General features: G+C 51.2%; 9 protein-coding genes across 9 annotated transcripts; 5 read left to right on the forward strand and 4 right to left on the reverse strand.

Moving 5' to 3' along the window:
* Positions 1–455: 455 nt before the first annotated feature.
* Positions 456–4108, forward strand: GT037_008061 (serine threonine-protein kinase endoribonuclease ire1 precursor; the record flags this gene model as incomplete). Its single annotated transcript, XM_038933108.1, has 2 exons — positions 456–2750; positions 2855–4108. 2 exons carry the CDS (start codon positions 456–458, stop codon positions 4106–4108), a joined length of 3549 nt encoding a protein of 1182 aa, XP_038784609.1.
* A 102-nt stretch (positions 4109–4210) lies between these two features.
* Positions 4211–4945, reverse strand: GT037_008062 (cell division control protein; the record flags this gene model as incomplete). The annotated part of the gene is made up of 1 exon (XM_038933109.1): positions 4211–4945. One exon carries the CDS (start codon positions 4943–4945, stop codon positions 4211–4213), a length of 735 nt encoding a protein of 244 aa, XP_038784610.1.
* A 260-nt stretch (positions 4946–5205) lies between these two features.
* Positions 5206–6750, forward strand: GT037_008063 (uncharacterized protein; the record flags this gene model as incomplete). Its single annotated transcript, XM_038933110.1, has 1 exon — positions 5206–6750. One exon carries the CDS (start codon positions 5206–5208, stop codon positions 6748–6750), a length of 1545 nt encoding a protein of 514 aa, XP_038784611.1.
* Positions 6751–7151: 401 nt separating this feature from the next.
* Positions 7152–9143, reverse strand: GT037_008064 (cell division control protein cdc6; the record flags this gene model as incomplete). The annotated part of the gene is made up of 1 exon (XM_038933111.1): positions 7152–9143. One exon carries the CDS (start codon positions 9141–9143, stop codon positions 7152–7154), a length of 1992 nt encoding a protein of 663 aa, XP_038784612.1.
* A 539-nt stretch (positions 9144–9682) lies between these two features.
* On the forward strand, positions 9683–10244 carry GT037_008065 (uncharacterized protein; the record flags this gene model as incomplete). Its single annotated transcript, XM_038933112.1, has 2 exons — positions 9683–9850; positions 9909–10244. 2 exons carry the CDS (start codon positions 9683–9685, stop codon positions 10242–10244), a joined length of 504 nt encoding a protein of 167 aa, XP_038784613.1.
* Positions 10245–12631: 2387 nt separating this feature from the next.
* GT037_008066 (amine oxidase catalytic domain-containing protein) lies at positions 12632–15003 on the forward strand (the record flags this gene model as incomplete). The annotated part of the gene is made up of 4 exons (XM_038933113.1): positions 12632–12849; positions 12899–13220; positions 13272–14707; positions 14775–15003. The coding sequence occupies 4 exons, from the start codon at positions 12632–12634 to the stop codon at positions 15001–15003; spliced, it is 2205 nt and encodes a 734-aa protein (XP_038784614.1).
* Positions 15004–16137: 1134 nt separating this feature from the next.
* GT037_008067 (uncharacterized protein) lies at positions 16138–18396 on the reverse strand (the record flags this gene model as incomplete). The annotated part of the gene is made up of 3 exons (XM_038933114.1): positions 16138–17878; positions 17931–18255; positions 18321–18396. The coding sequence occupies 3 exons, from the start codon at positions 18394–18396 to the stop codon at positions 16138–16140; spliced, it is 2142 nt and encodes a 713-aa protein (XP_038784615.1).
* A 722-nt stretch (positions 18397–19118) lies between these two features.
* GT037_008068 (inorganic phosphate transporter 1-4 pi cotransporter) lies at positions 19119–21549 on the forward strand (the record flags this gene model as incomplete). Its single annotated transcript, XM_038933115.1, has 5 exons — positions 19119–19262; positions 19593–20001; positions 20055–20089; positions 20139–20811; positions 20861–21549. Coding segments are annotated over 5 exons (1950 nt in total), but the record flags the coding sequence as incomplete, so codon positions are not given.
* Positions 21550–22049: 500 nt separating this feature from the next.
* On the reverse strand, positions 22050–23906 carry GT037_008069 (histidine permease; the record flags this gene model as incomplete). The annotated part of the gene is made up of 4 exons (XM_038933116.1): positions 22050–22710; positions 22772–23007; positions 23060–23669; positions 23725–23906. 4 exons carry the CDS (start codon positions 23904–23906, stop codon positions 22050–22052), a joined length of 1689 nt encoding a protein of 562 aa, XP_038784617.1.
* Positions 23907–25226: the final 1320 nt, after the last annotated feature.

Genomic DNA, 25226 nt, shown 5'->3' on the forward strand with positions numbered 1-25226 from the left:
GATTTGGACACTAGATAGAGTGTATACTATGAAAGACATGCATGCATCCAGACGAACGTGATGAAGACGAGGCTTTTCCTTTGGTCGTGTCAATGTGGAGTGAAGAAGCAGTGCTCACATCATCTGTTTCATGTTGGTGTCTCGAATGGCAGTCGGACTTGGTAAGAAGACGACGGGCCAAGGTTGGTGCTAAAACAAGGGAAACAGGCGGGCGTGTCGGCAAAGAGTTTAGTGGGCGGGCTGGCTGACGAGGCCCCGGCGAGACCCCCAGTTTACGGCGCACGCCCAGACAGTTGCAGCAGCCCCCGCAGGTTAATATCGAGGCCAAAATCACTGCTGCCACAGGCCTTCTTCTTCTTCCGCCCAAACCTCATCACCTCCCACTGATGCTCCATCACCCCTGCTCTCGCCGCCTTCCCTAGGCTTCCCACTCATCGACGCACGACCGACCCGCCATGCCGCGTCCGCGCCGGCCACCCGGTGCTGGCTCGACGCTCACCACGCTCGCCCTTCTCATCATCACGCTTGTGGCAGCTCAGCAGCAGCAACCACTCGACCACCATGTCGGCAACACGTCTCCCTACGCCAAGGTGCACGTGCAGCATGCAAACACAATCAAACCCCACCACGGACACCCCAGCCTCAAAGACACTGTAGGCGACGCCCACAGACGTCATGCCTACACGCCCTTGAACGACCAGAATGTGCGCGCCGTAGCTACCAAAGTTCCTTCTGCTCCAGCCATCAGTGCTGTCAGAGCCCATCCTGCCAGATACGCTGCCTCGGGAGGCCTCATCCCCAGTGCGCGCTCTCTGCAGGATTGGGAAGTTGAGGACTTTGTTCTCTTGGCGACCGTCGATGGCCATATCCACGCACGCGACCGATACAACGGAGAGGAGATCTGGGAGCTGAGCGGACGGCCCATGTTGGAGACCATCTACAACGTCTCCCAAGACAAGACCAGCCCCCACCACCAGCCCTTTGTGTGGATCGTCGAGCCTAGAGAGGACGGAGCTCTCTATCTCCTCACTCCAGGCCCCCACCCCCAGCTACAGCACCTGGGTGTCACAGTCAAGCAGCTCGCCGAAAGTGCACCCTACTCCAGCGACGACCCGGAGCTCCCTGTCGTCTACAACGTCGAGAAGAAGACATTCATGCTTCTCGTCGACGCCGCCTCGGGCATTGTCAAGCAGAGCTTCACTCCGGGCGGCAACTTCCCCTACGACGATAGCTGCGCTCCCGACTCCAAGAACTTCTTCAGCACTCGAGAACGCGATTGCCGTGGCATCATCGACATTGGCCAGACCCAGTACACCATCACCATCCACAACAAGAAGACCAACGAGCATATATGCACGCTCAAATATGCAGAGTGGAATCCAAACAGCCGGGACAAGGATTTGCAGTCCCAGTACGATCAGACCCTGGACAAGCAGTACATTTATACCATGTACAACGGCGAAGTCATTGCCTTTGACTACAAGCGACCGAGATCGCACCAGCGTCCTCTCTACAGGCAACGTCTGCCTTACCCGGTAGCACGTGTCTTTGACGTCGCTCGACCTCTGAACGATCAGTCAAACGAGCCGCCCCTTGTTTTGCTCCCACAACCAGCCGGCCCCATCTTCTCGGATGACAAGGCTAACCACGTCCTGCTCAACACGACCGAATCGGGGGCTTGGTATGCTCTTTCAGAAGTCAATTACCCCGCAGTCACCGACGGCGCACCCGACGCAGCTTGCTACAAGCAGAACCAGGTATCATACGACTGGGACTCAGCCTACGTGTTGCCGGACAGGAGAAGTCTTATTGGTGTCCACAGGCTGGACTACAGGATCCCCAGCCAGCAGGCACAACTGCCAGGCATCGCCGCCACGACTTACTCTCCAACCTTGAACGATCAAGTTGTGTCTAATCCGCCTGTGACATCACCTCATGAAAACCCTCAACAGCAAACGATTGAAGGGCCGCCTCAAACGCAGACGGCAAAAGCATCCATCACACTCTTTGTTTCTTTTATGATTGCTGTTGTCGTTTTGGGAGCTACTGTGAAGCCAACAGTACGACAGTCCTCCTTGAGCTACCTCAACAGACTTTTGCATCCAGCCAAGGCCACTCTGTCACCGACTCCACTGTCTGCCTCTACCGAGCCGGAAATCAATCAACCTGTAAAACAGGAACCTCTGACAGTGTCTGTTAGCGAGGACGTCGTCCCTGAGAAGCCAAATGTAGAAAACGTAGTAGAGGCTGATATCGTCGCCCCTGTTGCTGAGGAAGTCAAGGAGAAGAAAGTGACTTTCAACGTCCCCGATGACGAGGATGAAGATCTTTCACCTCTCTCTAGAACCACGACGGTCGAACGTGGCTCTCCTAGTGAAGACGAACCTACCTTGACTGGTTCCACACTCAACGCGGATGCTCAACCCATGACTAGCAGTATCGACGACATTTCGCAGGACTCATCCGCCGCGCCCGCGACTCCTAAGAAGAAGAAAGCACATCGGGGTAGACGTGGTGGACGTAAGCTCAGCAAGAATCAACAGAAAGAAGAAGACGAGGTAAATCGCATCGTGGATGCAGCTAAGCAACTCGAGGTTGGGCCTCGCCTGCAACCCGATGAACTTACTGTGAGTGGTGGTGATGTACAGAATGTCTCCGAGATCAAACGGATCGGCAAGTTGACGATCGACCAAGATCGTCTTCTTGGCAACGGAAGTGGAGGAACGTTTGTCTTTGAGGGTAAATGGAAGGTACGTTGAACAAGTCAATCTGTTACGATTGAGCATGTCGGTCGTCCAGCAATGACGGTTTCCACGCATTCTCGATGAGTATCTCATACTAATTCTCTTTGCAGGAAGTCAAGGTGGCTGTCAAACGCATGTTACCACAGTACTTTGGACTGGCAGAGCAAGAGGTGAAGCTATTACAGAACAGCGACCCGCACCCGAACGTTATTCGATACTTTGACGATGAGAGGGATGAAAACTTCTTATATATCGCCGTCGAACTCTGCCAAGCTAGTCTGTTTGACCTTTACAAAGACGGTCGTCCAGGAGAGGAACTTTCTGCAAGCCACCAGCAGTTGGTGAACAAGATCAGCGGGAAAGCTGCAGCTTGTCTGTACCAACTCGCTGCTGGATTGAATCACCTTCACCATCTTCGCATCATTCACCGCGACATCAAACCCCAGAACATACTGATTGCACAGCCGTTGATCACCTCCAAGGACGATGTACGGCTAGTGATATCTGATTTCGGACTCTGTAAGACGCTGCCTGACAACGTCAGTACTCTTGTCGGAACGACTGGCAACGCAGGCACGGTTGGCTGGAAAGCGCCTGAGCTTATCTCGCAACCGAAGGAGTTGGCCAACGGCAGCTCGCAAGGCTTCTCTCGCGATTCATCAAGCTCCACAGACCCGGTTGCGCAAGGCGTCAAGCGAGCCGTTGACATATTTTCTCTGGGCTGTGTTTTCTACTACGTCCTCACCGGTGGCTGCCATCCTTTCGATGACGAAGAAGGCTGGATGCAGATCCGCGAATACAACATCAAAAAAGAGAAGTCCAATCTCGATCGCCTGCTTCTCGGTGCGGATTCCGTAGAGCCCCATCGTCTCATCCATTGGATGCTACGACCCAGGCCCGAAGACCGCCCCAACGCCTTGCAAGTCATGAACCATCCCTTTTTCTGGGACGATCAGAAACGCCTTGATTTCCTGTGCGACTGCTCGGATCATTGGGAACGTGAACCCAGAGACCCGCCATCGGAACACCTGGCAGTACTGGAAGAATATTCGGAAGACGTACTGGATCATAGACGCAACTTCCTCGCCAAACTTGACCAGAGTTTCATCAACTCGCTCGGAAAACAGCGCAAGTATACGGGCGATAAGATGCTGGATCTGTTGAGAGCGCTCAGGAACAAGAAAAACCACTACGAGGATATGGAGGATGCAATCAAGGCCAAGGTGGGGCCATTGCCGAGTGGCTATCTGAGATATTGGACGGTCAAGTTCCCGCAGCTGCTGATGAGCTGTTATGACGCGGTGCTGCGATGTGATCTGGAGCGCGAGCCGCGATTCAAGAAGTATTTCGAGAGCATGAAGTAGTGGACGAAGAATGTTATTGCGATTGATGCACACTCAGACCGAACATGATTGTTTGTCCGTTCGTTTGGATTTGCTGTAGCCCTCTGATGAAGACCATGTGTGCTACCTCTTCAATCGACTGCCATCCAGCTCCGCTAAACTCGCTTTTGCCATGTCCGGGTTGTTGTTCAACAGCTCTTGCACCCTCTGTTCGAAAGCCTTGATCATGAATTCTGCCACCTTGGGCGCGACGCCCCCACTCAAGGCTGCATACATGGGATTTGCAAAAGCAAACTCTACCGCCAAACTAACCTGTGTTTGGTCGTTCTGGATAGACTCAACAGTCCACGTACTCCGTAGATGGGTAAGCAAACCATTTTCGCCTTGTTTCCTCTCTGTTCCTTGCTTCTCCCCGTCCAAGTGATGGGCGATATCGTCAATCTTCAAGCTCGTTTCCGTGTTCCCGCCTACACTTTCCACATAGCGTCCCGGTATGCAATACACCCTACTCACAAAACTCTCGGTTATGCCACCAAAGCCGCTCGTCAAGATGCCTTCTGACGGCCACCGCCGGCCATGAACTTTATCTGGTGCCGACCACTTGGTTATGTCGCTGCGTTGACAGTAGGGCAGGAAGTTTTGGTAGTTGGGTACGTCAGCTATGATGGAGTAGACAGGGTCCGAGGGGTAAGGGAGAGTTCGCACGGCGGTCAGGATTTGAGGTGGCGAGGACGAAGATGGGAGGGCGGAGTTTAGTGCTTCGAAAGGGTTGGGGAGGAAGGTTCGCCGTTGGGGGAGGCGCTGGGGAAGACGCGTGTAGCGGTGCACCGATGGGCGAGCAGATCGCAAGGATGCCATTGTGGATCTATAGCAGTGGACAGCGGAGGTTGTATTGAGAGTGTCACCGCGACATGATACCTAAGGTTTTCCGAGAGCCTAGAATCGATGAGCGCATCAACCTTCAGTTGAATGTGGGCGCGCGCCGCTAGGAGATGCGGCTCTGCAATGACGCTGTCAGGGACCGCGGCCGCTAAACTCCTCTCGACATTAGCGGCTGAAATTTCCCCTCCATGAATTATCCCCATGCCCCGCGTACGCGACTCTAACAAAAGTCGGCCATGGCTGCGAAAACGGATGCCATGGAAAGCGCAAACACAGACGCCATGAACGGCCCAAGTCCTCAGGATAGTGGCGACTCCAGATTTCAGACGGACAACACCATGTCAAGAAAGCCACAGCCTAAACAGCAATTATCCAAAGCAATGGAACATATGCGCTTCGCAGTCACAGTCGATCCTATACCGCATACTTCGACTTCCACGCCACCACCAGAAGCCTCCGACGCCGCATCTCCACCCACGCAACAAGGCCCCGAGAACGACGCTTACGGAGTACCTGCTTCTCTACAGCCTGTCCGCGCGCCTCCCTCTCGCTCCCACGACCCTGGCAACAACCAAAAGCGCAGTGATCCATTCGCATTCGGATCGCGCTACCTTGAGGAAGGCGACAACATCTTCGAATTCAATGCCTGGGACCACGTAACCGTCGACTCCAACTACCTTGCCTTCTCCGAAGAACAATATTCCAAACAACGGCAAGAGCCCGTTTCCGAGTTTGATCGCAAACGTTACAACGACCATCCCGAGAAGTGGTGGAACCAATTTTACAAGAACAACAAGACAAACTTCTTCAAGAACCGCAAATGGCTGGCGCAGGAATTTCCGATACTAGAGGAGCTGGGTGCAGAAGACGGACCAGAGGCTACCTTGTTGGAAGTCGGCGCTGGAGCGGGCAACAGTGCGTTTCCCATCCTGCAGAGGAGCCAAAACAAGAGGCTGAAGATACACGCATGCGATTTCTCCAAGAAGGCAGTCGAGCTCATACGTAACCACGAGCTCTACGACCCGGAACGCATACAAGCCGACGTGTGGGACGTAGCCGCATCGCCCGACTCTGATAACGGCGGTCTCCCTCCAGGACTGACAGAAGGCAGCGTGGATGTCGTACTTATGATATTCATCTTCAGTGCCCTGAATCCCAAGCAATGGGACCAAGCCGTCCGCAATATCTGGCGGGTCCTTAAGCCGGGCGGCCAGGTCTTGTTCCGCGACTACGGACGTGGCGATCTAGCTCAGGTACGCTTCAAAAAAGGCCGGTACATGGAAGAAAACTTCTACGTCCGCGGCGACGGCACGCGAGTTTACTTCTTTGAGCAGTCTGAGCTCGAGGACATTTGGGGCGGAGCAGCCAGGAAACGCGATACGACGGTTGGCAACGTGGCGGATACAACAATATCCCAGACAGAGGCTGAAGGCGTCATCGCGGATAAGATTGAGAGTCTGTCGCTCCATGATCCGGATTCGCAGACGAGAGAGCAGAGTCATGATGACGTTAATGATCCCGAGACCCCCAGACCGGGTTTTGAGGTTGCGCACATTGGCGTTGATAGACGTATGCTGGTTAATAGGCAAAGGAGGTTGAAAATGTATAGGTGTTGGATGCAGGCTGTGTTTCGCAAGGCGGGCATGGAGAGTGAGGTCCCGACAAGTACGTTGAGGCAGGATAAGGAGGAGGAAGAGGGTGGGAAGGGTGCAGCGGATCAACAAGGAGAGAGCCAGGCGAGCAAAGAGGATGCCGTGGAAGGAGGGGGCGTCAAGGTCTGAGGACCTGTGTCTTGGAGACTGGAATACACGGATCTGCATGGATGGGATGAAGATGAATGATACCATAACCTCTGAGACATGAAAGGATGCAAAAGCACAAAAGTTCGGTCTTTAACCCATTGATGAATCTTGGGAATCACTGTCATATCAAAGTGCATCGTGTTGAAATCGTACTGCATATTTGGTGTACAGCTGTTATGCCCCTGAATGAAGTCGGCTATGCTACGCTAAAAGGACTATTGCTCATAACACGAGCGATGATGCAGGCGCAAAAACTTTGGCGCCACGCTTCGCAAAACAAGTAGACAAACACAGAGCCTCAATCGAGGATGTCACAATATGATCCGTAATCAAGCCCCATTCCATGCGACCAGATCCAAAAGCACAACAACAGCGTCTTTTCAGTTTTCCTCCAGGATACCCTTGAGGATGCCAGCTCCAGGCCCCACGAGTGAATCCGCCAACTCCTTCTCTCCAACAACGCTAGCAACCCTGCGATCCTCAACAACAACCCCAGGAAAAGCTTTACCCCTCCCCCTGCGACTAGGCGTGCCAGCGCCAACATCCAGCGACCCAGCTTTACCCTCCACCGCAGAAACAAGCGACAGTGTCTCCAAACTGCCTACAATATCCCTGAACTCGGTGCTCGTAAGAGGATGTAGAATGTTCTCTCGCTTACACAGCGCGGTGTAGGCTTCGAAAAGTTCTTTGATGGTAGGAGATGTAGTGTGGGATCTCGACGGTGTAGCTAGAATGCTGTCGGCAGCGGTGGCACGCTTCCTTTTTTCAATGGCGGAGAGCGAGCAGAGGACGGCTTTTTGTTGGAGGTTCAGGTTTCGCAGACGTTGACTTGTGCCGTTGCTGAATACTGCTGCTGTGATCTTGGCCATGTGGGCAATGGTGGCGCGGGGTGCGGTTTCGACAGTGAGGGAGCCCAGGGAGGCGGCGATGATGCTGTTCAGGTCTTTGGTTTTGGTGGGTGAGCGCACGGCTGAGCAGGAGAGGTTGACCTTTTCAACTAGAGGGGTCTTTGAGGGCGAGGGCGTGGGTGATGGTGTGATTTCTGTGGCTTTTTTCAAGTGTTGGTCGCGCGTGTCGGCTTCGATGAGGTCGATTGCCCGCCGGCAGATGTCGAAGGCTTTGCGTAGGTCGCCGGATTGGGCGGCTACTTTCTTGGAGAGGAATATGATGGCGGTTGGGTGGATGAATGGTAGTTGGGTTGAGCCTGGTGGGAGAAGGGCCTTCAGTTTTGAGGTGATGACAGAGGATATTTGTGTGGCGTTGTATGGGAGGAACGGCAGTAGTTGCGGCTTGAGACCGCGAGCCTTGAGTCGCGGGAGGAACCGATCCGTGAGATCCAGCGCGTTCGCAATGCCAACTAGCACAAGCCCGGATTCTTTCTGTAACGACCACTCGAAGATGTTGTAGAAGAGCTCAATGTCCAAGTCCAGCAGATGGTCCACTTCATCGAGCGTAACGACGTAAGATGTCTTCCGTTGCATGAAAACAGTCCTAAGTGCATCCATCTCGTCGCCCTCTGCGATCTCAGTGATGTCGATGAACTCCTCTAGAAGGGTTCTGTAGAGATCTGTGGCGTTCTTGACGCTCATACAATTGATGTATCCGGTCCTAACGGCTTCATCCGACGAGACTGCACGACAGACATCGTTGACAAAAGCGCTCTTGCCTGTGCCTGGCGGACCGGAGACGTATATGCAGCCCGATGTCTTGGTCTTGGTTCGTGTTGTGATGAAGGTATCGAGTTCCTTCCTTTCGTTTTCGCGACCAAACAATGCAGTTGGGGCAGAGCCTCTTGCAAACACCTGACGCGCTTCATTGTAGATTGTCGGTCCTGTGTTTCGTGGAGTGCCTGGGGTGTGTGGTGTGCGCGGTGTCAAAGGTCGACCGGGAATGATGAGTCGGTGCCTGGGTGTGACGGCAACTTTGCCGGCAAGCGCGTCACGATGTCTCGGTGTCGAAGGAGTAGGCGCAAAGTTTTCTGGGATGTCCACAAGCGCCTTCTGCGGGGAGTTCTCCTTGGCTGCTGAAGTGGGGAGTCGTGTGCATTGCGAGGCATACTTTGCGGGAGTTGTGCCCGTCTTCCTTCCGCGTTTTATCGACGCCTTCTCCTCGGGCTCATCCACGTCCATTGCATCCTCGTCGCGCACATTCTGCTTCTTGGGAGTGACGAAGGGATTCTCAATCTCCCCTTCGTCGTGTATAACGAACTGAGTCCTCCGCTTTGCGCGCGTTGCGATGTTTAATTTTGACTCTGTAGAGCGCGTTAGGGACGTGTTGTCCGAGGAACCGCGACCAGAGCCGCCGTGGCTCGTACCTGAAGCTTCTATACGTGCAGAGCTGCGAGTCCTCTTGCCGAGAACGGTAGAGGCCATCTTGGGTATGCTGTGGGAAGGTGCGAGGGGTGCGTTGCAATTGCCGAGAATGTGAGAGCGTCAATCATGGAAGGAGCTGAGCGGCACACGAAGCACGCGCGACGCGTAAAGTGGTGGTCTGTGCGCGTCCCGCACCAAAAGTCTTCTAACCCATCTTGTCACGCGCCTGTCAAGCTGTTTGCTGCGAAACCCCTGCGCCTCGTAACAACTCTCCAACATCATGTCACTCTTCAACGCCTGGTCCACATCTACTGATCCTGGACTGACGTGCAGAGCATGACTACTGTCTCACCACTGCCACTTCGTTTGCGTGGTACAATCGGGTTGCCTTTTCCCTCTGCCAATCCTTGTGGTGGTGCAAGAAGCAGGGCTTTTTTTAAGCGTGCGATGTGAGCAAGCACAATGACCAGCAGTATAAGGTCCTTCGCACACAGTAGCCATATCATAGTCAACTGTCCTACTTCACCGCTGTCTTCGCACTGCCTTTTCATCATTTCACAGCCTGGTGTGTTGGGCATCATCAACAAAGAGAACACGAAATGCCATATCAGACATACCCGTGGTGGTCGAACGGCTTTGATTTCTTAGATTCACATGCGCGCTATACCAATCCTCGATCGTCTCGGAGCCTGCGACCTCCAGGGTGGGCCTTCTCAGAGCTCGCAGCAGGTCCATGCTGCGAGTTTTGTGTTACTCATGACAATATTGTACGCTACATGCTACCCCCTTAGCCTTTTCTGATTACGCCCGCCTAACAATGTGTAGCTGAGCTTGGAAGAGGGCCTCTTTGAGCTGAGAATGGTAGCACCACCATATTTCGACCACGTCCAGGAGGCATACGAATGTATCCATCACTACTACAAGCACGGTTTCGATCAACATGGTCCGGAGTTTTATTACGTGTCGCGTGAGATAGAGAGGCTATCAAAGTTATTACGCAAATTGTACTTTGCAACAGGTATGCATGAGTTGGCTTTATGGTCGGACCAGTTGAAGTACATGGGAAGGGATACACAAATGATTTCCAGACGTTTTCGATTCAGTCCAATGTCTAAGCATCGGAACAATCGTGGATCGTTGATGCCGCTGATTATGTTCTAGACATAGATGCTTGGACTGCTGGTGTTGAACTCAACTTGCGCTCATATCGAATGGCTTGGACCACGCTCTAGAGATTTGCTGCGATCGCTATCTGTAGACTATCGTTCGATGTACGTCAGACATGTCACTGCTGCCATCTTTCCTGAGTATGCGATCGTTCTTTGAGAAGTCGAGCGGTGTGGCGATCGTGACCTCGAAGTGAAGAACGAAAAATGGCTACTGAACGTGAAACAAGTCAGCTTGTCGTAAAAAAGATTGCGCATGACAGCTCTAGCTGTAGTTCTAGGAATGCTCTGGCCATGTATCGAATATCTCTGGTGTGACGCCGCTCTCCAACTACCACACCAGAACAACTCATCAACTTCTATCATGATTGGGCCTTTCCGCTGGAAAGATTACGTAATCGTTCTAATAGCAATATATTCTCTGTTCAGCGAGCAGGACTTGTATACTGGGGTACTATGCACGTTGTACATATACGCAGGCGACGGACCCCCGGCGAATGTGTGAGTGGCCATCTGGCAAAAGCATTGCAGGCTAGAGATTGCTCGAACACAAGTGCGGCACCAAGAGATGCACCGAAAAAGTGGCAGCCAAGTAGGACAGGAAGGTCATCTACATAAGACGTAAACTGTATTCGCTTAGTAGGAACTTGGAATGAATGTATTGACCATCATAACATTCCTGCTTGCAGCGCCGGATATCGGAAGAATACAGGAAACAAGAGAAGCAGTTCACTCGCGAGCGCCATATGTCTTAGTCCTTCTCTCATGTACAAGCAAGTAGAGCGGTGAGTCTGTTTGCTCCCTCGCTAATACCGTCTTACCTCTGTCAATCCTGCGATCCACTTGGACGCCACCCTCGTACCGACTGCCACCACGATCAATTCTCTCCGATATTTGTTTATTCAGGTTGTCGCAAGCCAAGATCAGCACACTACCCCTTGATACACGGTAATGCCGTCTTACGACGCTACTCGTGAGACAATGCGCGCTCGGTTCTTCTAGGAAATGGGCGAGGCCACCTCCGATGCAGAGCGCGGCCGGGCGATTCAGTCTATGCCTGAGGTAGCTCACCAAGCAGAGTGATTCGCTCCGTACAGCAAGTCGTCCATGGTCTTCCCCAATATCTGCCAGACCGACCTAAAGATTGCGCTGCAGGCTACTACCTAGGTAAGATTGAAGAACGCATCCTCATCCCATACGCGGATCCCATCACCAACGCTATTGAGATCCAGGTCCTGAGCAAGACCCGGTTTGGTTGACTACAAGTCTATACTCAGCCGCCCACAGAACACATGATATCGCTTTCGAAGCTGATCTTCGCAATCCTGCTTATACTGTCCCTTTGGCCCTAGAAAAGTTTGTAGCGAAGAATGAGAGGGCATGCATGGCCATGACAACGAGATGAGATGAAATTCAGAGATATTCATGGCGATGAAGTCAGAAGCTCAAGCTCCGGAAATTGCGATATTGGTAGGAAAGGCCCTGGAAGTTCAGATCCAACCTTGGAAGAACAACGACCGTCAACCTGCGTAGAGTATATGTGAGTGTAACAAGGATTGCAGTAACAACAGCATCAGCAGTAGTGACAACGACAAGACTTAGAATGGAAAACGCAAGCAAAAAGTGGGCGACTAGAGAAGGCAACGACGGACCGTCACGATCTGGAACGACGTACCTAGATGGCCTGGCGAATGACGAGACGGGGGCGATCTTCAGCTGTTGGGGAATGCGTGGAAACGCAGGCTGTTCTATTTGCAGAGTTCCAGAAGCACGTAGGTAGCATCGGCGACCAAACCTTGGAACCGACAGGTAGCCATGAAAAGCTTGTTTGCTGAATCACTTTCGCCTGTTATTGTTTCTTGCGGGGTGCATTGCCGTACCAAGCTTTCGGAAGGGATGCTCCGCCCCTGAGTCGCCAACCGTGCGCGACACTTCAATTATGATACAACCACACTTTCTTGCTAACCTAAGACGTTCTTTTGTCGGTGCAGTGCAGTTACTTGTACTTTTTTGCCTCGAGGTCTGTCAGAGCGGCTGTATTATGTAACGAAGGCGCTTGGATGCACATCGCTGGGAGGTGGAGCTGAATCCCCCTTGCACATATGCAGAAGAGAACCGTGCCGCCGATCATGTCCTTCCAAGCGCACGGCGTGCATCAAAGCAACACCGCGAAATTGTTTTTTCAGCCTACTCAACAGAACCGATGTCTGGGGCATAGCTCCTCATCGCTAAGGATGCGAGCCAGCTATGGTGTGATGACTGCACAAACGCCCTTAGGGGTATTGTGCTACCGTATAGGCATGGGCCAACAGACGGGCATATAATCCGCAGAGACCTGCATTTCGGAATCTGCACGCTCGTTTACTTTCGTTCCGAGTCAACATGAAGTGGGCTTCGTCTCTAACGTTTGGTGCTGCCGTCTTGGCCTCTCTCGCGACGGCACAAGATACGCCGACAAACGATCGCCAACCCACAGTGAGCGCGCCGTACGAGAACCCATGGAAGGCATTGTCCGAAGAAGAAGCTGCCAGTATCAATGAGCTTCTGCAAGAGAGAATGAGCTTGACAGGCAACACAGGATCCAGCCGAGATAACTTTGTGTGAGTCTGGCAATCCAGAACATCATTGTGCCTACTAACACCATCTCAGCGTACAGCTTGCCCTTCTTCATCCCAACAAGACGGACACTCTACCCTTTCTCGACAACAATGCCACCGCACCAAGGCGTTATGCGCGAGCAACTATTCAAAGCGGTACCACCAATTCGACGGACAAATACTGGCAAGAGTATATGGTAGGGCCGCTACCAGCAACGAATGCCACTGCGGTCGAACCATTGACATTTCCTTTCCAAAACTCTCAACCAGGACGGACTCCCATGCACCCTTTGTACTCACCTAATGAAGCATCAAGTTTCTTCACGAGGTTCTCGACAGAAGTCGAGGATATCTCAATGCAACTGTTCAACACTGTAAGTTAGAAGACATACGCACTGGGTGACAGCAGAAGCTTATATGTCTAGACTTTCTTTACAGGTAGCATTGGTCTCCGGCTCGGTAGTCCCTTCTGGGACGAAGAAGGCCGAATAATTTCCTGGGCGGCGGCCTTTCAGGATCCAGGTACCAAACTTAGCAGTGTTACAGTGGAGCCGCTCGGTTTTGCTGTAAAGTTCGATTTGACTGGACAAAATTCGGACAATTGGAAAGCTGTTGGCTGGTACTCGTACGGAAAGTTTTACGCCAGTACTGACGAGTTCCGTGCCGCAATCAACCAGCCCGATTACCAGAAACCACCACCGAATGTACTGGGTAACTGGACGTCCACTGACAGGCAGGGAACGCCCATGCCCTTGGACCATCTACCACCACCAGCGTCTATTGCCCAAGGAGACCAGCGATTCAAGATTGATGCTGAAGAGGGATACATATCTTGGATGGATTTTACATTCTACCATGCTGTCTCCCAGGATCTTGGCCTTTCGCTGTTCGACATCAAATACAAAGGCCGACGTATCATTTACGAGTTGTCTCTGCAAGAAGCTCTAACATCCTACTCCGGAACCGATCCTTTCCAATCGCAAGCAACATTCTTCGACACTACAAGTGGTATGGGCTCGACGCTACAGCCTCTTATCAAGGGGTACGATTGCCCTAGTCATGCGACATATCTACCTGCGACATGGACCGAAGGCGATACACTCAAGACCCAAGCGGATGCTATATGCATATTTGAGTTTGATGCTGGCTACCCGATCCGCCGCCACTCTTTCTCACCATCCGCACCACACACCAGTGTAGCAAAGAATATTCAATTCACCATGCGTACCGTAGCCACAGTAGGCAACTACGACTTCATGATCGACTACAGCTTCTTCTACGACGGAGGCATCGAAGTATCCTCTCGCTTTTCTGGATATATTGCCGCTGCCTATTGGGAGGAACAACCGGAGTACGGCTTCCACATCCATGACTTTCTCTCAGGTAGCTCACATGACCACACCCTCACATTCAAGGTGGACTTGGATATCAATGGAAGGAAGAACAGTGTGCAGAAACTGCAATTTGTGCCAACTTCCACGACATATCCTTGGAGTCAAGGTCGAGTATACAACACTTTTAAAGCCGAGCGATTATGGGTAGCCAACGAGAGAGATTCCAAGATCAACTGGGCGGAGAATGATAACACATTGTACGCCATTGTGAACAGGGATACCCCGAATCCGTACGGCGAATACCCGGGCTACAGAATCAAGAGAGCTGCCGGTACAATCCATCTTACACAAACAAACTCGACGAACACTGGCAAGTCGGGTGCCTTTGTGACGCACGACTTTTACGTTACTCAACAAAAGGAGACGGAGCCGAGGGCTGCGGATGCTAACAACCAGTTCAACAAAGATGATCCCTTGGTAGATTTTGCATCCTTCTTCGATGAGGAGACTTTGGAGCAGGAAGACTTGTTCGTAATCCCATTCCTTATCAGTATCGCGGACAATGATATATAACACCTTACTAACAAGACACAGAGTACTCTGGTTCAACCTTGGCATGCACCACCTCCCGCATACTGGCGATTTGCCAAACACAATGTTCAGCTCTGCGCATTCTGCCATGCGATTTGAGCCACTTAACTACCTCGTCGGCGATCCGTCTGTCTCGAGCAACCAGCAAGTTAGGATCGAATACGACGATAAAGGTGCTGTTACGAACGTTGATGAGTTTGGCAAGATGTCTGCCAATACGACTTGTGCTTGATCTGCTTCAAGGTGGAGATTTGCATGCTATCAGGCTTGCACTACTTTGTTGTTTCTGAACTGTCCATAATCATTTTCATTTCTCAAACACTATTACTATACTTTCTTTCTTGTCTATCCAACCTGTTGCTCTCCAAATGATGTGCATAGTCTCGCATGGTTAGCTTGTTCGATTTTCTAGCATTGATCCTATATCTAGTCATGTACGCATCGCTTCGCTTAACAGGGATTGTGCCCCTCCTCAGAAACGCCTCTTCGCATACGCACATGCAGTACAAACCTGTTGCGGATGCGTCAAGTTGTGGCGTAGCTGTGCTGCATCAAGCAAGGTCCAGGCCCTGGCTTTACAGTCTTTCGTCCTCAACATTTGAGTAGCTCTCGTTTCCAACAGGCACTACGCCAAACGCTGGCAATGGCTTCATGTGTACTAAATTACCTGCGATTCTACGCCTCTGGCTGCCAAGGAGGTGAATACGTAACACGCATGCAGCGTATGGGTCATGACGAGGTCTATCCCGCACTAACGATGTGTTCAGATATCGTGCGCACTCCTATCGGTATGGTCACCATCTTTTGCTACTTTAGATCGATGCCGAAAATACACAGAATAGAAGTAGACAAACGAGACATAATTCCAACCGTCTATACTAATGTCTTTAAATAAAAAAATTCTGGTTTTTCATCTAGTCGCGATTGTTTTATCGCCGTATCATTTGAAACAGACCATAAGCCGACACGCAATCTTTATCATTGCATAATGTAGCGCAAAGCGTCGTTTTGGGTACGATGAGCGCGCAGCGAAAAGAACTTTACGGATCCTGTCTTCTTACCAGCCACCATGGGTGAGATCGGGTAGAGCATTGCTCCTCTATACTCAAATTTATTTTATTTCACGAGGTTGTTCAAGTGCCCCATAGACAAACAAAATAATGTGACATCTAACGGAACTGCTACAAAAGGCTTTATAGAAAGACTCTCACTCATTACCATCCAGCTATTGGCATCAAAGTGTTTTGCGTATATTAGCCTATATTGGCAGCTTACACCGTCGTTCTCGCCAACCTGATCACGCGCTGCGCTTCTTCTTCCATAGTACAGTACACCCCGCTAATGTCTCCCTTTCTGTAACGTGGTATCATGGAGCCGCAACTAACGGCTTCACGTGTTGCTTCCAGACATCTAAAAATGCCCTTCTATCCTTCTTACCTTGAAACTTGATGTCAAATTCCGAATACCCAAACCGATTTAGGTTGCCTGCTCTCGAAAATCCACTGCCATTTCCAAATATGTTCCTCTGCGACTTGAGCGAGCCGTTCAGTGACCCTGAGACCCCACTTTCTAATCGCGCTTCTGCCATCTCCATAGAGTCGTTTCGTTTTCTTTCGAAGAGAGAAGAGTTCACAGGCTCGGACTCGGACCGGGTCGATGACTTGCGGCGTTTGAACAACTTATCGGTCGCCCAACGCGATGGGTCTTTTGAAAAGACAAGAGTAAGCCTGTCGCTTTCTTTCTTGTAGATAGAATCTGCAAGCCACTCGAACGCGTAATGTGGCTCCTCAACCCAGTGACCTTTATCTTCTTCCAACGCACTTGTGTAGAATAGCACCACCAGAACCTCGGATGTGATGAGCTCGCCATCTACCAGCTGCGTCTCAACGCGCCGCCATAATCGCAGATTCTTGTTACGACATTCAGTCGGATTTTTATTTGATGATATGGCCAGGATAGGTCGATCGAATTTAAGTTCGGCAGGATCGACGCCGTTGTTGGTGTATAATAAGGTTTGGAACTTGTCCGCTGATTCGTGACCCACAAATGTATATTTAATGTCAATGTACTGTTTGTAAAGTCTCCCGAACGAACCACGCGGAAAATCAATAGACACTGCACCGTCAGCGTACGTGGTAGTCAATGGTATCGATGGACCGGTGGCAGGGAAATGCTGTTCAGTCCAAATGCGTTGTTTTCCATCTTGGCTAGAATAATATACTGCTCGTAGCGAGATGCCAGTATCTTCTCGATATCGCCACCGAACTTCGCATTCACGGTTCTCGGGCCCGTACTTTAAAGACTTTCGTTCAACCTGCACATTGCGACAGACGCGCTTCCAATCGAGTGCAGCGTCACCTAATGCCATGGTGGCCAGCGATGTGCGCGAAAGACTGCGCTGCAGCGTGGGAGATAGCGGTTTTTCTGGGGTAGTACCTGCCGAATAGCATTCGCTACTTCTTGTTGTAGAAATAGACGCAGTTCGGCCTGAACAAAGAGACTTTGATGTCGGCGACTGTGTCCAGTTGAACGAGCCAAAATAATCTGGGGACGATGGTCGTATGCTCAGGCTGGGACGGATGGTGGCTGTCGAGTCACTCATCAGTTCTTGGCCAAACTCCGTAAAGTCACCAGAATGGTTTGTCTTGAGGGTATACACTCGTGGTGGTGCTGGTGGCATATCGCGGACCTCCTGCTTCATCGTGTCGCTCGGGATCAGGTGTGTTCGTTTCTCGGCAGTAGCCCGCTTCGCGCGATTTTCTTCAATGAGTATCGCATCGTCAACCTGTCGCCTAAGTTGATACAGCACTGCAGCGGTTTGAACATCGCCGCTCGGTACAGAAGCGGGTATATCACCTAGCGATAGGGGCCGTGACGATCCCGCTTCTTGAGCTATGCGTTCATCCTCGCTTTGTAGCCATCTATCAAAAATCTTCCATTCGCTGAATAATGGGTGTTCATCAGGAGGCGCAAGCGCTAATGGCGTATGGTTGCTGGGAATTCCAAGACTGTGAGTGGAGTATGAGCGGCGACCCATGTTTACTGTACGAGATGGCGCGGCATCGAGAAGACGTTGAGTTTGCTTTGTTGCTTCGAGATGAAGCCGCCTAGTGGCGGTCAGCGACTAAGTCCTAAGCGCTGAGTGCGCATGACACTTACAACTGGAGAAATGAGATGCACATGTTGAGAGCTTGGTAGTGACCGCTGATCTGTTTCCTCAATCCATCGATTTCTTTTTCCATACCTATATAGCGGATAGTGAAGATGAACTTCTTAACGGACATCTTCCTATCGACGAGATGATCAGCGTATGGTTCCAGGGTCTTTTCACACTTCTTCAGCGTGTCTTCGAAATCTTTGACAGGAAATGGCATTGGTTGGCCATATTGTTTCATCAATTCGCCTAGCTGTTCGAGACAAGTATGGAAGGTGGTGAACTCTTTCACAAGCCCACTAACTTGAGCTTCTGAATTCTCATTTGCATCTAAATGTAGGGGTTAGCAAGCTGATCCCTGAAAGATACTGATGCAGTGTCGTAGCTGAACATACCTTTGAAAGCAAGGTATACACGAGTCGAGATCTCCAACAGCTTCAACACATCAGATGGACTACATCCAAAAGACATTTCGGTTCGCTTGCGCCGCGCTCGAGCGCAACACAGGATATTTAGTGACTGACCATGCGTTGTGGGACTGCTAGTACACAGTGGAGGCAACAATCAACAGAAGTTCAAGCCTCTGAGAGAATCAAACGGGGTTGTAGTAAGAATCTCTCAAGCTTACATCCAGCTTCCCGACATGTGCATAACTTGGCTAACCCAAAGGCAGACCGCTGCGACATCTGGAGTGGCTTAGCATATTATCTGACATGCTACTAGAGCCTAGACACGCGCATTTCTCAAGCCTTCCAACGTCGGAAGCACTACATATAGCCGTGGTCTTATTCAAGAGCGGCATACAGCTCGTATTCGTGCATGTGGCGGTATCAGGATGGTTCACCGAAAGCGGTATGGCGGCTTTTGACGTTCAATGAGGATGCGAAGATCACCACGTGGGGAAGCGAACGGCCATCGTCGACTACCAGATACCCAGATTAGCCAACCATCATCATCCAGGACCGCGCGGCTTCCACTCAGAATATTGAAGGCAAGGTTATGATTCCATCTTACAGACATTCTAACAAGCCCAAAGTCCACACCGTCCACCGCTACTGTGTGTTCATTCTTGCGCTGGCAGCCGCCCTAAACATGACGAGTCGCAGATGACATCCTCAATCAGCCATCAGTGGTAATCTCAGATGACCTGTAAGGTTGACATGCAAGGGCTATGCCGCGGTTGTTCCGCAGCAACAAACGCCACCAAGTCTGACTTCGGCGAAGAAAACAAGATCGGACGCGATGAGGAAGAACCCATGAGTAGCGCCAATTCCAATGCACCCCCTTTTGTTGACCGGTTTATTGTGTTGCCTCGGGCTGTGCATGAGCTTCTAGGAGTGGCTTCGGTGATGCGCATCGTAGTGGAGGCTGAAGCTTTGTACGCCCTCAATATGACCTGCGCTGCCCCGAGAGGATTGTGTACAATAAACAACGCAACACAAGAGATTTTGCCGAAGCATACGCGTTGGAGTGCGACTACCTGTTATAAAAGAGGTTCATCATTAACGCGACGATGGGTCTTCGGAACTGGATCACACGACCAATCAAGGGCCACCATATCGGTATAGAGGACTTGACCGCAGGCGGGAGCGGCATTCCCGTGGGTTATTCCTGTTCACACGCAATGAACTCACTGATTGTGGGTGTCTTGCTGATCTTAGTGACAGGAGATAAGGCGTCGGCGATGGACGCTCGCAACAATCGATTCAGCACCCTTCCAGGTCTGGGTAGTGGTAGTCGCTGGCATCGGCTTCCTAACAGATGCGTTCGGGCTCTTCGCCTTGAATGTCGTTACTCCTATGTTAGGATACGTCTACTGGCCTAACCACGACGAAGGTGGTATACCCTCGGTGCCGTCCTCGGTCAAGACGGCCATGATGTGTTCAACACTTGCGGGTACAATGGTAGGTCAGATAGGATTCGGCTTCGCAGCAGATCTTCTGGGCCGACGCAAGATGTATGGGCTCGAGTTGGTCATCATCATCGTCGGTACAATGTTGCTACTCATGAGTTCGAATGGAGAAAAGAATAGCATGGCGATTGGAGGGTGGCTAATCACCTGGCGAGCGATTATGGGTAAGAAAGAGTGACCTGGCTCATTGATTCTTGATAATACTGACATTACGGAGGCATTGGTATCGGGGCTGACTACCCTTTGAGTGCTGTAGGTATCGATATCGAGCGTGATCGTCGCTTTACTGATCGTGAAATAGGTTATCACTGCGGAGTTCGCTCCTCGCAAGCACCGTGCGCGCATGCTGAGCTGGGTCTTCTTTGCCCAGCCTGTTGGACAACTACTCGCCAATGTCCTTTCGCTTGCTGCAGTAGAAGCGTACAAGCCCTGGATCAAGAACAATGTAGGATCTTGTCAACCTACCGACCTGGAGTGTTTTCGAGCTATCGATCGGCTGTGGAGACTTGTCATCGGCATTGGCGTTGTGCCGGCCCTCATTGCTCTCGTATTTCGATTTACAATCCCAGAAAGCCCAAGGTACACACTGGACATCTTGCAAAACACGAAAGGTACTCTTGAGGACACCGCGAACTTTTTCGGCGCGCCCGAAGCAAACCCGGAACATGGCGAGGTCGAATTATTGAATGTGCCTGCTTCATCGGAGAGCCGAAGGCCTGCTTCGAGGCATTCGACTACTTCTTCAGTGATTGCACCTGACGAGGAGGTTGAGAGCGATAGTGAATCTGAGCACCGACTCAGTGACGTGCATCTTTGTACCACTGGAGCACCGCAGACCCAGCTTTCTCCAGGAGATCCAGAGCTTTCCCCTCCACTCGCCTCATGGGCCGATGCAAAACAGTTTTTCATTGCCGAAAAGAATTGGCAGTATCTACTGGGAACATCGTTGGCTTGGCTGTTTCTCGATTTCGCATGTGAGTAGACCACTAAGCCGCTACGGCAGACTTACTGACTTTGGGGCAGTCTATGGGCTGGGTCTTTCCTCACCAGAAATCGTCAGACACATCTGGCCGGGTGGTATCAAAGATGAATCATCTGTGTACCAGACGCTGAGCGATAACAGCAAATATACCCTGGTGATGGTTTCCACAGGGACAGCTGTGGGCGGTCTGCTGATGATCAAGATTGTCAAGTATGTGTCACCGAAAGTGATCCAGTTCTGGGGGTTCCTGGTTCTTTTCGTACTCTTCATCGTAACCGGAAGCGCTTGGACGAATTTGCTCGACAGCAGTCGATCAGGACTGATGGTACTGTATGTGATCAGTCACATCGCCTTCAACCTAGGGCCGAATGTGACGACATTCATCATTCCTGCTGAGATCTTCCCCACAAGATATCGGTGTACCTGCCACGGGATAGCTGCTGCTAGTGGAAAACTTGGGTCTTGGGTAGTGCAGATCTTTCTGGCGTATGCTTTCCAATCCAACAAGTCTAAAGACCAGGACGATTTCAGATGGGAACGCCAGAACTTCGGGCACATCTTACAAGTTATGAGCGCGTTCATGGTAGCGGGTGCTGTGACGACATATTTCTTGGTCCCGGAGACGAGGGATCACGATAATAAGAGTCGGACACTGGAGGTTTTGGCATGCGGCAAAAAGGTCATTGATGAGCTGAACCGTCAACGGAAGAAGGAAGATGAGGAGGACTGAGCATTTAGTGAGTTCGTTAACGCGAAGGTATTTTGAATTAGTTCAGCGCCTGATAGCCTTAGTGCAAACGTGATGCTGCCAATGCGATGATGCCATTGTGGGCGCGTTCGTAGGTTCTTGTTGGGCTTTCGCAATCAATTGTCAAGCCACCTAGATATGACGCACCACTCCCAGACTCTAGTCCCATTCGGTACTAGACAAAACCCCCCCTCCAAGGTGCCGCCCTCCATTTCCGAACTCTCACAGTTTCGAAGTCTTGAGAAATCCAGGGCTATGACTTGCAACTCTCTCGGCCAGTAATACGAAACAAATTGATAAAGATCGGTCAACACCTCTCGAATATACTCAATTATGAGAATAGGATCAGCGGATTTACCTCAGGATTAGAAAGAAATGCATAAGTTGTGAGTAGTATGGAGTAATGAATATTTGTTGAAGATCCTTGGTGATCGGGAATTGCCTACTTTTGCTTCACAGCTTCATCAATCCTCTTTCCTTTTCTACTGCCAGATCAATGTAATCTTCTTCCACCACGGCCCTTTCGCCGTTCTTGCTGGTACTTCCTCAGCGAGAACCTGATCCAAGCCTGTCTTCATGTCCACCTCCGCTGGATCATAAGCCCAGGTATCGCTCCAGGCCCAGATCCGGTGTCCTCCATAGAACAAAAAGAACATGGGAATACCAACGTATGCAGTGAAGAAAGAGCTGACGTCCCACTTCTCAGGCCAGAAGACATCAAATCCATTGATCAAACACAGGAAGGTGAAGCTAACGATAACGCACCAAGCTCCCCACTTGCTGACTGGTGAACGATATGGCAGATCGGTGATGTTTTGCGCTTCACAAGCTTTCCGGAAACGCAAAAAGATGATGCCGCAGCAGATCCACGAGATGAAGCCAGACGTGTTTGTCAAGTTGACGAACCAGTTAAAGACAACGGCGCTCTCGCTGCCTACGTTCAGGTATGCTAGGGCACAGAAGAGTGAAGACGCTGTAACAGCCCAATATGGCACACCAGACTTGGTGCATGATTTGAAGATGGAGGGTGCGTTACCAGAAAGCGCAAGCGCATATAGGGAGCGCGAGGAGAGGAAGAGGAAAGAGTTTCCTGATGACCAAGCACTTATGATGATACCGGCGTTGATAATGCTGTCGAGTACTCTAAATGCGTGTATACGAGGTCAGTGAACGAGCCACATTCAGTTCGTACAGGGCCACTTACGGAATACCGGCGTTCTTGATGCCTGCGACGAACGGTGACGAACCGGCACCAGACCCCCCAGAGGTAATAATGGGATCATTTGAGGGACAGATAACACCGATTGCAAGCACACTGCCAACGTAGAAGAAAAGAAGACGGTAGATATACCGGCGTGCAGCAGTAGGCAGGTTCCGCCGCGGTGACTGCATCTCACCACCTGTTGCTACAAGAAGCTCGGGGGCAAATGTAAACGGGAACTAAACAGGGATTAGTGAAGCTGAACTAGACCTTGTGGAGCTATTCACTTACGGCAGAAAGTACCATGGTAGATAGCAGTGCCACAAACCGCCCCGCATTACCCTCTTCTAGATATGTATTTGCCGCGCCAGGGTTCTTCCAGTATCTGAAACCGAGACGGTCGTGCTTGGGACCACCGCCCCAGAACAGGACGAAAGACAAGATAAGCAGTCCCAAAATCATCACAACCTTTGTTCCCGCGAACCAAAACTCCGTCTCGCCGTAAAACTTGACCGGGAAGCAATTCAGCCCGACGATGACAATGATCATAATCGTGATCCACACTGCAATGTTCACGGGTGGGTTCCAATACTCAATGACCAATCCAGCCGCTGTAATCTCGTAGGGTACCAGGATCCCGAGAGAGTAAAAGTATAGCCATCCGAGTCCAAAGCCCATTGAGCGGGAGACATAGCGGTATCCGAAGAGGTTCATAGAAGACCCAGGAGTTGGGAGATAGGCGGCGACTTCGATGATACCTGCAACAGTACAAAAGATCAAGAAGGACATGGCGATATATGTGGACAGGATAAAGGCTGGACCGCCGCGAGCGAGGGTTTGGCCTGAGCCAACAAAGAGACCAGTGCCTATTGTACCACCCAAAGCAATCATTTGGGCATGTCTGTCCTATATCAGCGAACCAAATCACATCACATGGAGAACAGCCAGCGGCTTACCTTGACTTTAGACCCCGATGCGTGGTCTCATAACGCTCATCAAATATCTCTCCTGCAATGATGGCCGGATCAACAGCGGAACTCTTCCTACGACTTGCCGCGTGCGAGTTTCGCACATTGCCGATGCCATAGTCCACATTCCGTTCTCCGACAGTCGACTCCTCGACCTTTTTCTCAGACATGTCTGCGTTGTCAATCACTTCACCAAGAATCAGTTTTCGATGTCGTGGAATGCTCAAAGCACGCCAGGGATCCATCGCGCGGCGACGCAGGGCTTAAGAACTCCGTTCATGTACATGCAGCCGAGATAGGAGCAATCCATGCGGTAGGCTCAAGCAACCCTTGTCAGCATGCCATGGCCGGTAGCCGTGCAACCCAAGGAAGGCTTGTCCTCCTAACGTGCGTAGTGCCAACGCGAATGCACCGAAGCCAGGCAAGATGAGCTCCAGCTGAAACGTCGATATGGTCTTCTCCAGCCGCTCACGTCATGTTGCGAACGGTGGTTCGGCGGATTGAGTCGAGACCGGCAAGGGTTTGAACGAGGGCTGAAGATAGGCGCCGATAAGCAGGATGGCAAGCGATTGCAAGAGCTGATAAGCTTCTTCGTTCACACTGTAGGGGGAAACTAAGCTCTTTAGAGAGATTTTCGGGATTACATGTCTATCTGCGGTTGTCTTGCATCCAGCACTGTATTGACCGGGCAAATGTAGATGTGCTGCGCGGTACTGGAAGACGCGACAATTACACTTGGAACCATGGTGTATGTTTGACAAAGCAATGGCTACGCGGCTAGTCCCTTTTACGTGCACGTACGAGTCCGGGGTATGAGATACAGAGAGTGGTGATACCTGAAAGATGCCCACTCAGACGGCGTGTTGTTATCGCGATTCTCCGACCAAATCAATCTAAACTCGCCCAGGATTAGCACGCGGCCTAACTACAACAGGAGGCGGCAGCGCGGACATGTCTTCTCGCGTCAATTTCTCATAAATGGTGGAGTTGATAATTACTACTCAGAACGAACTTGAAAGCCTATTATCCTCTTAATTATGACTTTGACCGAAGGGTCACCGATCACTAGGCATTATTGGTAACCGGATCGTAGTGTACAAAACGACATGCTCGAGTAGACCCCACTTCGACATGCCGCATCCTAGACAGCCTCGGGGATGGGAAACAGCCCCGCCTCAGAGATCTCCGCCCCACGTTCAAAGTGATAGTTCCCTCTCTTGCCGTCGATCAACACAACCTGTCTCTTTCATCCACTAGGCCACTCTGTTCTGATTCCAGTCCACCAGATGAAAGTGCGACCGCAGTGTAGATGTATCTATTCGTAGGATGTGGAGTTACAGAGGAGCATACCAAGGAATCATGCGCCGGACGTTCTAGATTGAGTTGTTGGGATATGGATGCCAGTTTTTTGCGTTGTGGTCTCGAGCTCGGGGTTCGCGTGCCAGGTCAATGAGCACACACGAAATGATATAGACCCTGTTGAATACAGC

The sequence above is a fragment of the Alternaria burnsii genome (genome assembly GCF_013036055.1).
Source record: "Alternaria burnsii strain CBS107.38 chromosome Unknown 693, whole genome shotgun sequence".
NCBI lineage: Eukaryota > Fungi > Ascomycota > Dothideomycetes > Pleosporales > Pleosporaceae > Alternaria > Alternaria burnsii.